Source organism: Porites lutea, chromosome 2 (assembly GCF_958299795.1).
Source record: "Porites lutea chromosome 2, jaPorLute2.1, whole genome shotgun sequence".
NCBI classification, from domain to species: Eukaryota; Metazoa; Cnidaria; class Anthozoa; order Scleractinia; family Poritidae; genus Porites; species Porites lutea.
Window position 1 is genome coordinate 33,351,779 of NC_133202.1, and position 13,210 is coordinate 33,364,988.

General features: G+C 37.4%; 1 protein-coding gene across 1 annotated transcript; it reads left to right on the forward strand.

Moving 5' to 3' along the window:
* Positions 1-914: 914 nt before the first annotated feature.
* LOC140928391 (uncharacterized) lies at positions 915-11,231 on the forward strand. Its single transcript, XM_073378127.1, has 11 exons — positions 915-1,017; positions 1,100-2,215; positions 2,812-3,193; positions 3,581-3,665; positions 3,979-4,126; positions 4,938-5,075; positions 5,371-5,524; positions 6,180-6,294; positions 6,682-6,920; positions 8,349-8,546; positions 10,912-11,231. Exons 1-11 carry the CDS (start codon positions 935-937, stop codon positions 10,933-10,935), a joined length of 2,682 nt encoding a protein of 893 aa, XP_073234228.1. The 5' UTR covers positions 915-934; the 3' UTR covers positions 10,936-11,231.
* The last annotated feature ends 1,979 nt before the right edge of the window (positions 11,232-13,210 follow it).

The window sequence follows — 13,210 nt, forward strand, 5'->3', positions numbered from 1 at the left end:
GACAACGAAATTTTGCTTTTTCTGAACTTGGATATGGTTGTTAGAAAGAGAGTTTTCACCCTTCGATGAGAAAACCTGTATCCGGTTGCCTTCCTACCCAATCTTATCCCTCGCCGCAACCTGTTACAGTGCGATTAATACAAAAGTAATCGGATAAAAAAATCCGACCTCTCGCGACGCCTCTACTGGCTCGCCCCCCCCTGAAATGACGTCTGAAGTTGTCTGAGGGAAGGTTGAAGGTTGAAGCAAGTTTCCCCTTGCGGCATGATCAATCAGAAGCACTACTCAGATCTAGGTAGTGACACGTCATCAGTATGGAAATTTTGCAGTCGTACCTCAGACCTCATTTCGCAGGGACGGTCCAATGGTGGAGTCGCAAAATGTGGGCTGTTTTCTCAAGATAATACAAGACAAAAGCAGCCTGCGGCGTTGCAGTTGTTTCCATTTCTTTTAAGCCAAGCGGGAGAAACGAGACGCCTGAGAAAAGAAGCCAAAAAAATAAGGAAGCTCCTAAGTTTGCTCTTTTTTTCCCGATGCCCTCGCTCGTCTTTTCGTTTTTTTGCTTGTCCCTTGGCTTCCTTTAAAGGAGACGGAAACGACTGCTGCACATGTTCGGTATATTCAACAAATTCTGTTGCAGTTATTTTATGCCGGCTTAATAGGTTACCGTTGTTGGAATTTCTTTCATGAGTTATGCAAGTTATCAAATTAGCGGATAATTATTAAATAGCTTCGCTATTTTCCCCTCACTCACTATGACTCAAAAAAGGCGCGACGAACGCGCCTTTTTTCCCAGCCCGACTGACCGCCCCTGGGTCTCCGAGGATGACTGTGACCAGTGTGACCAGCAGCTGTGACTCTACTCTTATATGTTGGGGGGCCTGTGGTTTGAAACGCCAAATCGAGGCAACGCATGGCAAACAGCGACAACAATATGGCGGCCACGGTTGACGGTGTGGGTACAGCGAAAAGAAGAGGGCCTGAAAGAGACGAAGCCCAAGATGAATCATCGGACAGGTAGGTTAAAAATTTCTATGGACACTTTCATGCTCGTTTGCGGTTTATTTTCGACAATTCGTCTCTTTTTTGGCCAATTTAGTTCCGTATCAAATCCCGATGTCAGCCGCCATGTTTCCAACGATAAAAAAACGTCTGATTATGGACATGATCATAAGAAGAAGAAGAAAAAGCATAAACACAAGCATAAAACTCACAAACACAAGCACAAACGTCATAAGAGGAAAGACAAGGAAGATGCGAATGAAAACGGGGAGCCCTCGGAGAAAAAGTCAAAGATTGCGGACGAACTTCTGGAACTTGAAAGAAGGAAGGCTTTTCTGCAAGAACAGTTAGCGGAAGCGGCACGAAGCAGTGATCAGCACTCACTTGAAGATGATAAGCTCCACGGAAGTAAAAGTGAGGATTATTTTAAGGATAAACTGAAAGAGAAATCGAGACACGATAATGCACGTGACAGGGACAGAAAACACAAGTCGTCAGACTCGAAGTATAAAATTTCTGATGGCAAACTTAGTCACAAGGACGAAAATGAGAAAGGAAGGCAGCAAAGTCCATCAAGAAATAAAGAACGAAAGGAGGATAGTAAAGGGAGTAGAAAACCAAGCATTGATTCCCAAAGGGAAGACAAAGTTCGCGAACATTCTCATCGTTCCAGGGGACATAGTAGTAGCTCTCATGAAACCAGCAGAGCTGAAGTGAAACTTAGGCATGAATCAAGTTCAAAGAGTAACACTGAAAAGGAGAAAACACTTCTCCAAGAGAAAGGTTCATCCAAGGTTGAAACAAGCAGAAATGAGAGTGCTAGAAAGTCAAAGTCACCCAAGCCACATTCAAGATCTAAATCACCAAGAAGAGATAGGCTTTCTGACAAACCAAAAGAGATGTCAAGAGAGGCAAGGAGTCGATCACCTAGGAGAGCTTCTTCAAAGGAAAAGCAAAGGAGAGATGAAGGTGGTAGACGAAGCAGTAGATCTCCAAAAAGGGACAGAAGGTCATCTTCAAGATCAAGAAGACGGAGTAAATCACTAAGACGGAGAAGCCGATCACCAAGGCGTCGCAGTCGTTCTCCAAGGAGGAGGAGTAAATCTCCAAGACGGCACAGTAGATCTAGATCACCACGGCGACGGCGAAATAGTGATAAGTATAAGGATAGCTACTCTGAAGGACAAGCGCATAAGGGAGACTCAGATGGAGAGTAAGTTTTTTGTTATTATTATCCTTATTTCAGCTGCAGAAAATAATTTATTAAAAAAAATCACAGAACAGCGTGCAAAGAAAGTCGTGTCCGATAGCCTGGAGCTTGTGGATTTTTCAATCGGGCTTGCGAATATCCTGTTGAAGTTTTTGGAGAAATTCAAATTACAGAAGAACTGTAGTCAATGCCGCTCATCAAAACATTTTTGGGCTACTTAAAAGACTGTTGAGCTAGTACATACTAGCAACAACTTGCCCGAATGGCAAGCCGTAAAACCGACTTTCTTTGCACCCTGCAGAAGTTTGTTAGGAGGAGGCTTTTTTAAAGCACGAATGATTGATCTTATTCACACAACAAAACAAGATTAAGGTTTGCGGGGACAATTTGTTAACCGTAGAATGCGGGTAAGGTCCATTACAATGTACCATTTGAGTAGAGTGCATTAAGCAACTTTGTTTGCTGAGCAAAGCCAAGGACACTTCATTATAAGTAAAGAAATGTAAAGTTATTATATTTTTGCATTTAAGGGAAAAGTCTATCTGATAAATACATTTGCCATACTGTTTAATATAAAATTTGCTGGTATTGCGTTTCAGTGTTGACTTATATAACTTTCAAATGGATGAGGAAGAGGAAGAAGACGAAGATGCAATAATTGAGAAAAGAAGGCTTCAGAGGTTAGCCATACTACAAAAATACCAAGGTACAGCATCAAACGCTCCTTCAACAGTCAACTCAGTTGTGTCGCAGTCACCTCCTGATGAGCGGTCTGATAGTGAGGACAGTGATACGGTGGAGAAGCTTGCTACCGAGGACTTGGAAAAGGAAATTGCACTAGCCAGTAGTCACACAAAGAAAGAACTGAAGGATGGTAAAAAGGACAATGACTCAAGTTCTGACAGTCAAGCAGATAGTCAGAAAAAATCGGCTGTTGGTGACATGTTTGCGGATGATGATATGTTTTCTGAGAATTACAATGTAAGTGTTGTTTAGGAGACTGCTTTTTTTAAAGTTTTTTGTAACTTGATATGCATGTGTACGTAGATTTACATAAGCTACCAGTTAAATTTAAGTCTTCAGTAGTTTTCCAGATGTCACTTTTTATTTTGTTTTATTTCTTATTTCCTATGATTTTTCCACAATTAGATTACCGGTAAATAGATAACTGTACACAATTTTCAGATGGATGAGGCAAGCAAGCTTATGGAAGCCAATAAGACTTATGAAAAGGACCACCTTTAAAAATATATGAGTAAATTATGAAATCAAACACTGGCAGAAAATTATAATCTGTAGATCTTAGTTTCTCACTTTTAGCTGTCTTGGCAGAAGGTTAATTAGCAAAAATTGCTATCATTTTTTTAGAGTCCAGCACGAGCACTGAAGTTAGAGGCAGGGAAAGAAAATCCAAACCTAACAGACAACTGGGATGATGCAGATGGATATTATAGTAAGATTGTCTTTTTCTATTCTTTTTTTTCTTAACCCCGTAATCCCAACTATTTTTGGGCATGAAATTCTTTCACGGTTTCCAGTTTGGGTGCAAAGTTATTTTACACCGGGAAAACGCTGTCCAAGTGTTGTCATCCAAATTTTGGAGACAATTGTTTAAATTGTCATTGATGTGTAAGTAGTATTAACTTTCTCACTTTTTGGTCATAATGGGAGGACTCTATTCTATGTGAGCCAGAGGGCATTTTTGCTTGGAGCCCTGTTGAATGTAAAATTGATACAAACAATTTCTCTGATGCATTTTCTTCAAGGAATTCGCATTAGTGAAGTTCTCGACAAGCGTTATTGTGTGTATGGATACACTGGGGCAGGAGTGTTTGGTAATGTTGTACGTGCGAGAGATCAAGCCCGGGGAAACCAAGAGGTTGCTGTGAAAATCATCAGGAATAATGAGATGATGTAAGGTGGCATTTTTTTATGGGTTGTGAAATGCCTGATGCTAGAATTCTTACATGTAGTTCCTGTACAAGATTCTTTGTTCACTTTTAACTGAATATATTTGTAGAAAACCCGTCTGCATTTTTTTCAAAACAAAGCTGTGACTTATTCAAGCACTACTATAATAATTGATTACATTTCTTGTCTGCTTAGATGACACTACCTATAACAGAAAGTGTCAGAATTGACCAATCAGAGGGTGTAAAAGATTCCAGAATGGCTTCCTCTGAAAAAGATTTTCATGGGTTTTATTCTCTGCTCTCCCCAGTCTCTCCTGTTTCTTTTTCACTCGCTCTATTTTTTTGCCCATGCTCCACTATCTGAATTCTTGGAACAGGCTGAAACAAATTAAGACCTTCAGGTAGCAAATACATCACTTCTTTTGTGTGAACTACCGAGCCATAGGTGAGAACAATGTGTGGATTAAATCCTTACTATTAGTTTTTACACTGTGCAGTGTATATTGTACTTAGAGGCATGTTAGTGTGGACTTCAACCCTTTAAGCCCCAAGATCGATTCACAAATTCTTCAGACTGATCTCCATTCATTTTCTTAAGGAATTGGTTGAGAGAATTTGTGTAAAGATCAAACCATTTTCTCTTAGGTGATCAGTTGGTTATTCTCATAGCCTTTACTATTGAAAGTCTAATTGATATTGCAAGGAGAAGATTGATTTTGGTCACTCTTGGGACAGAAAGGGTAAAAAGAGAGGCACCGCATGTATATCAAAACAATGAATATTTTATTGGATTTTTGTTGTATCCATTTTAGGCACAAAACTGGCCTTAAAGAGTTGGAATTTCTAAAGAAGTTGAATGCTTCTGATCCAGATGACAAATACCACTGCTTGCAATTGTTTCGACATTTCTTTCACAAGAATCATCTTTGTCTTGTGTTTGAATCACTCAGGTTAGTACTACTTTTGACTTTTTAGGTTTTCTTTAGTGTCAAGGTTGTGCCTAACACCAAGGAGTGCAAGTCTTATCTTGCTGGCCAGTGGTGTTGCAAGATGTGCATGCTCCAGGATCCTACCACAGCACACAGAGCATTGCAGTGTTGGAACAACGTTGTAACCGTTCCAAACAATGTCATAACAATGTTGCAGTGCTGTGTTGTGCTAAAAACGTTGTTGTGAATCGTCTTGTGTAACATCACCTTAAGAGACAGCTCTGAATATTGTTTGATGGTTTCTTTTATCTCTCAGTATGAACTTAAGGGAAGTGTTAAGAAAGTATGGTCAGAATGTTGGTTTACATTACAAAGCAGTGCGATCATATAGTCAGCAGCTGTTCCTTGCTCTGAAGCTTATGAAAAAGACAGGTATCATCCATGCTGACATTAAACCCGACAACATCCTGGTAAGGAAAAACTATTGTAGTAACAAAATGTAATGTTCCATTTTTAAGAGTTTGTCTACAGACCCCCCCCCCCCCCCCCCCCCAGAAACTCTCTCCCTGAATTTTTCTGAGCAGAGGGGGGGCGCATGTTCACAGGCTACATCATTTTTTTACGAGTCAAGGGTTTGTACTTGTCATGGGAAATGTGGAAAGTCATGAAATTAAGAATTTCATTTTCCAGGCCCAGAAAGTAATGTAATTTAATTGCTGGTCCTGGGAAATCACGGAGAATTAAATATTTGGTACATGTAGATTAGTTACTGCAGATTTCAAAGCAAGGAAAATGTAACATAGAAATGGGTAATTAAACAGCATGAATGGCATGCATTTTGATGGACATCAGAGTTTATGCCCATTGAACTGTGTTAGATCAAAAGGTACTCTAGTGTTTTGAAAATAATATTTTTGAAAGTGACAGCTATACCATTGGTTATGGAAAAACGATATGGTCATGGAAAAAGTCATGGAAAGTTGTGGAAATTTTTTAAAGCTCAAAAGAGTATGAAACCTGGAGTCCATGTTTGATTAGGGCAAGGGATATGTGGAAGTTTTTTTTAGGTCATTTTTGAGTCCTAAATAATTCCTTGTTAAATATTATTCTATGTCTTTTCTATAGGTGAATGAATCTAAACTGGTGGTAAAACTATGTGATTTTGGGTCAGCCTCATTCGCTTCTGATTGTGATATTACTCCTTACCTAGTCAGTCGTTTCTACAGAGCACCAGAGATAAGTAAGTTGCTCTGAATGCTTTTCAGATCTTGGCTATTTTCTACAATCCATTATTGTTTCAGGGCTTGTTTGTGCAATGCACATGACCCGAAGAAAAGTGGCTAAGCTTTCAGATGTTAAATTTTATTAACTTTGAAAAAATGGTGACCTTGCTGTTACTTAAATTTTGCTCATCCATGCTTTCTTTTTGCTTTTCTGGATTAAATTTTCTCCTAGTCTATTCTCTATTCAGTTTGAAGAAGTAAAAATTTTGATACTTCAGTCAACAGTGTCATTGTTTTGTCAAATTAGTAGTGTTCCTTAGATCTAGTATTGGGTGTTTCACTTCCTAACATACTGACAGTTTTTTCTTTGTTTATTTGTTTTTTGTTTGTTTGTTTTTTGTTAGTTCTTGGAGCAAAATATGACTACAACATAGACTTGTGGTCAGTGGCAACAACATTATTTGAGCTGTACACTGGAAAGATAATGTTTTCAGGGAAAACCAACAATGAGATGCTGAAATTGATGATGGATTATAAAGGTAAAATGCCCAACAAAATGATCCGAAAAGGAGCACTGCGGGAAAGCCATTTTGATGAAAACTGCAACTTTCTGTACCATGAAGTGGACAAGATCACTCAGAGGGTAAGACTGATTGCTTTTCCAGATTGTAGTAGAATCTCCATTGAGTGACCTCTCAGTTTCTTCAACCTCCCTTATTGAATCTACCCCTCCCCAGTCAATGACTGTAATATTATTTTTCCCTCCCATTTCTTACTGTCATCTCAGACCTTTTCCCTTTTCCCCCTGGAGGATGAATAAATCACGATTCCACAATAAATATTCCTTGATGACACTATTTGTAACAAAGTAACATGACGTGCTGAAACATGATATTTGTGTTACAGTTTTTTGAAAAAAACTTAAATTTTAGTCTGTCATTTGACAAGGAGTTCTCAAATTAGTTATTTATCTTGCCCATCGCAGTTGCTTGCTTGTTTTATTTTGTATTATCATGTTAAGATGACAGGACTTCCCCCAAGGCCTGCATTACATGCACTGTATATGAAGTCCTAGAAATGAGTGAAAAAAAGGTTACTAACATTATTATTATTCAGAATGGACTTTTGAAGTATTTTCTACTTGTGATGTGCTGTGTATATTGTTGTGTGGTGAGACAAAAGCAGCGGTTTTAGCAGTTCTAGTGGTTGGATGTACTCATTATTATGCTCACCTCTTATCTAGAATAATGGTTCCAAAAGGACATTTAACCATAGTATGATTTCATCTCAATGGTACATCTTGTATGCTTTGTGTACAGTTTTTGCATAGTATACAGATTATGCCATCTGTTGCATAACCTGTTCACTGTGCAAATTGGCCACTTAAGAAATGAGAAGGAAAAACTAGGCTGAGTTAACTTTCATGAAGACTTCTGGCTCTGTTACTGGGGACAAGTAAAAAATATTGGCCATTAGCTGAGAGATGTATCCCCAGTGATGATACCAGAAGTGAAAATTAACTCGGCCCAGTTGAATCTTTCTTGTTTCCAATGTGGTGAATAGATCCGCAGAGGTGGAACAGGTAGAAAGCTACATGTGGGCAACTGTTTTTGCCTTCCCATCTTCAAGACAGATGATAAAGTTGCATCAGAACCAGTCGCACTACATCTTTTAAACCTTCTGAATTATTCTGAGTAAAACGTGGCATACTGTGGCCTTTGTTTATAATAAATAATATTGAAGGAAAAATGGTAATTCACTGTGAGTATCAACTCAGTTGGTAATTAAACCCTTTTACTCCTCCACTGATGTAGAAACTAACTCCTTCATCCATATTTACCCTTTAAGTGCAAATATTGACCAAGATCAATTTTCTCCTACTAATAAAGTATCAGTTCATAATCAAGAGAAAAGGTTATGCTTTGATCTATTATCAAATTCTCTCAATGAATTCTTTAAGGAAATGTGTGAAGATCAGTATGGAGAATTTGTATGTGAATATTGAGGCTCAAAGGGTTAAGAGCTTTAGTGGCTGCAATCTTTTATTGATATTCTAAACTCTTTCTTCCAGGAAAAGATCACTGTAATGGGCTCAATAAATCCTACTAAGGAAGTGGTGGAATCTTTGTTGGGCTACAAAAAGCTGAACGAGGAACACAAACGCAAAGTTATGCAACTGAAGGATCTGCTAGACAAGTGTCTCATGTTGGATCCAGCCAAGAGGATCTCACTTAATCAAGCTCTTACACATCCATTCATCACAGAAAAGGTTTGAGCTGCCGAACGCTGTTCATAACATCATAAGACTTTGAATTTGCAATCTTGAATCTTTCATTCTTTGTTTATAAACCATAAACTGTAGTTTAGTTGGATATGGACTCAAGGATGGTGGTATGAACTGTGCCTACTTGGAAGTGTTATATCTGTAGACCTGCTGTAGATAATTTTAGTATAGAAAATTCCAAAACTCAGAGCAAAAATTGAGAAAGCAAAAACAAATATTTTGTCTGAATCACCTGGACTTCATCAGCGTTGTAGAGAGTGGCAGATTACGTAACAGAAAATTAACGAATCCCAAACAGAGAATTGTAAATCGCTGGTAGGTCCAGTCCCTCATCTCTATTTAGGGAGGATCTTATTTGTTTAATAGCAATGGCTTCTTTGACTCAGTGATGAAATATTCGTTTTGTTTTCTTAATTTTTACTCTGAGTTTTGGAATTTTGTATACTCAATGTCTTCACTAAGGTGAAAAAACCTTTTTGGTACTGCTGTAGATAACATTCCGTAAGATTTCTAATTTAAAATGCACACTGCTTTGCAAACTTGTAGCAATCTGGTTTGCCTACCCTCCAAGTTGGTCTCTTACATTGTTTGTTGCTTGTCCACAAAGGTTTTAAGTGATTTTGGTTAAAGGTTAATGGTGATTTTTTTTATTATTAAGATAATTTATTTTTATTTTGGTATTTCAATTTCTGACAAAATGGTAATATTAATAAATTATTGTTATTATTATTATTACACTATTTAATGCAATGATATCATTAATTTTTGCCGCTAGTGTAGGTTAAGTCTACATACTCTCAGATATTGTTCGGGTTTGGATAGCCATTAACTAAATATGTTTGTGTGCATGCATTTTTTTTGTTAATTTGATGAACAACTGTTTTTTTCTTATCGTTAAACTTCAACTTCAAGTGGATTAGGTAATGATAGAAAATAACTCGTACTCTAGAAACATGGCTAGCCTATCTTTCGAAGCTCAGGCTTGATTAACTGGAAGCCTTTCTTATTTTTCTGAAGCAAGAAGTGAAAGAATACAGTGTAAGAGTAACTGAGGTGGGCATCAATGTTAGTCAAGGTTAATTAAGAGTCAGGTCTAAAATAATGGAAATGATGTGCATCATCTTGAACTAAAATGTTTATTAATGCTGTGGTCCAAATTTTTCTTGATTTTCTGTGGATCCTTTGTCTCAGGTATGGTAACCTACAGTATTTAAGACAAAGTTATGCTGTGTTGAACTCTACAAATTAGTTGATTCCCGTGCCTTTATCTGTTTCTAACTTGTAATTTAAGTATAGGCCGGACACAGTGCTCATTGATCAACTTTGTAAATATGCCTTGTTGCTTACCATTTACATTATTTACATGTAGGTTTAAGAAAAATAAAGTAGTTGATAAGTGTTTCCCACATAAGTCTAATACTAATGTTTTAACTAAGGGTGACAAAGGAAAAAAGATACTTTTTTACACTTGAAACTGGAGATGGTTGCCGCATTAGAATTTCATACTTGTCCTATACCTTCTCCTTTAGCTTCTCCTTTCACTCATTTGCTGCTCTCACATATGAAATATTTTTCAACACTTGAAGACAAATTTTGTATCTCTGTTGTGGTTAATTTTTATTTTTCTATTGTTTTGGGGTATGGTAATGTATGCTAATGAATTTTAAACAAAGGAAAAACAAAAATTAACTGAAAAAATTAACGTCAACATCTCCGCGCGGCCATGTAGTATCCTGTATACCATAAACTTTTGCTTATGCACCCCCTAGTTATAGGCCCATCAACCTGTAAACAAAGAAACACATTTGGTTCTAAGCTCTGCCCTTCCCTGGATACAAGCGCCCTCTTGCATGTATTGGAATGAATTCAATTTTTACGATATTTTAAAGAAAAGTGAAGGAATTCAAAAAGTATTTTGATCAACACTGCTATGTTGCTCTATAGTGAACACCCCAGTATGAAGAATGACACTCTACCCCAGTTAACCCTTTAAGTGCCAATAGTGACCAACATCAATTTTCTCCTAACGATATCCATAGATTGTCAAGTGCAAAGTCTATGAGATTTAATAAAATGATTACAAAGAGATCAATCTTTGATCTTTTATCAAATTGTCTCAACTAATTTCCTAAGGACTGTATGTAGATCAGTCTGGAGAATTGGTATGTAGATATTGGGGCTTAAAGGAGTAAGCAAAATGTATGGAATGGGACCCTGATAAAGACTCTAACATGTACCCGTGTTAAAACAGATGGCTGAGCTCTTTATGTTGAGATTCCAAATTTTTCCTTTTAAGTTTTATTAACGCGCATGTGACAGTATTGTTATTGATGATTTGAATATTTTACAGTTATCCCTGCAGGAATGGCCGTAATACTGAGTGACATCAGTCACACTGGATTAAAGATTATTAACGTCATTCAAGAATCTTAATTGGAGGTATTACTGATCTCATGGGCACGGGGAGAATTTTTCATTTCAGACTGAAACAATGAACTTCTCTGTACCCCTGCCATTACAGTCACTATCCCTCAATTTGACTTTTTTTAGAGATTTTTTGCTGTATCATTATGCATTAATCTGCAGTGGAGCTGTAAGTGTTTGTAAGTTGAATTACTAGACAGTGTCTCTAGTGAATAAGGCACTCTGCAGCCTCATCACATTTAAGAACACCAAATATTAACAACAAAATCATACTATGAAGAAAAAAAAAAGAAAAAAGTAGCTGGTAGATTTGCAGAATTGCCACTGTAAATTTTACAGAATTGTCATTATCTCATTTTAACAGAACTGTCTGCCTGAAGGAATACAGCAATTTAAATGTAATGATTTTCCTCGGAGGCATTTACATGTACATGTAGCTGGGAGATTACCATTTTAACATTAAACACAGTTTTTCATTTTCCTGACTTTAAATCATCTTAACTTGAAACTTCTTGGTTATGCTTAAGTCAATCCTGCAAATTGTACTGTTTTAACAACAGCACACTACTATTTTTATTTTCTCCATTTTTTTGGCAAAACAACCAAATTATGCCACCTCCTCTAAATAAACTGATTGAAATAGTGTCATCTTTATTTCATGTCAAACTGTCTTGAAAAAAAACAGACTAACCCTTTTTGGTCAATAGAATTCCAGCTTGTAAACAGTCAGTTTTGTAAGTATTCGAGTAGACCTCAGTCATCAAATATAATTTATTAATTTTTAAATAACATTACTCAATCATTACAAAGTGCATGTTTCTAAAACAAAAATTTTCATACTGTTTTTCTGGATAAGAGGAAGAAACTGGTCTGAAAAAAGAGGGGGGAATGTGCTTCTGTTGAATCAAGGCCACATGCAAAAACTTCAGCTCATTAAAATAAAAGGAAATAAATAAATGTATAAAAAACAGTCCTAAGAGTCTTTTGGCATGGTTAGTCTGTATGCACTTTGCCCATCTTTATTTTGCAATAAAAAATAAAAAATGATCATTATTTTTTGTCCGGATCCCCTTATAACCTTTTTTTTTAAACATGGTTTCCCATCATTTTTTTCTTTATTTTTTAGGTTGTAAAAGACAGACTTGGTAACTAAAGGTACTGTGATATTATTCCAAATATTGTGTAGCTTTAATTCTGAGCAGCAGCAAACCAACAGATGTGAGAGAAAGTTAGATGTTAGCACCATAAGCGGTACAACAAGTTGCCCCCTGAAAGATATGATGAGCATCCCTTTAGATTTGATTGCAGAGTCTCACTCATGGGTAGATCCCTAGACTTGTGATCTAGCAGTTAGTGCTTTTACTACCTGGTAATTTGATTTGCATTTTTTAATGACAGATGAGCCCTCAAACTTTGCATACAAAGATAAAAAAAATTGTATAAGCTGCCAGGTGAACTTAGCACATTTTAACTTTTGAAGTCAAAACGTGGTAACTGCAATGTCTTTTCTTGATAAATTTGCACCTTAATGACCAAAATGTTAGCAAAATCCACTTACAGCATTGCCGATTTTCAATCTCAATGTGATGAAGCCTGACTTTTAGTTGATGTGTACATCTTGTTTTCTTTCCTTTATAGGTGAGTTGGTTTGGCATTCTCATGTGCCTGAACATCCAGCAGTCAAGAATTGAATTCCAAGTTGTCTCATAGCCTGCCGGCTGGGTCTTGACTGATGGGGAGGAGAGTGGGGAAGGGAGGGGAAGAAGAATCTCTTTCCATCTCCATTCCCTACCTACAAAAAGTGATCGAAGCCCACACTTCTAGAGCAGACTTTGGTTGTATTCTGGGCAGCGAATGAAGTTCACCTTATTTAACTGCCAAGCCACTCAACATCACCCATGTCCCATTTAGTTTTAGTTACAGCATCCCCACTTCACTCATGATGCACTCCACATTTTAAACTGAACCCACACCTAGCCCTGAGCTAGCTCTCCATTTTGAGGGTATCATGAGAAGACAGGCATCTGCAGCACCTGAAAAGAGACTCAGGTGTGAGGGGATCATTCCTTCTTTCCTCCACTCTCTTGCATTTTCTTGTAGCTTGCTTCAATTGCACTCAAAATGGAGAACTTACCTGCCGACTAATCCCCACTCCATTTTACCTGTGCTCACTCCGCTTTACTCATAAACCAATTTTTGAGTCTTGTATGCGTATGCACAGCCTG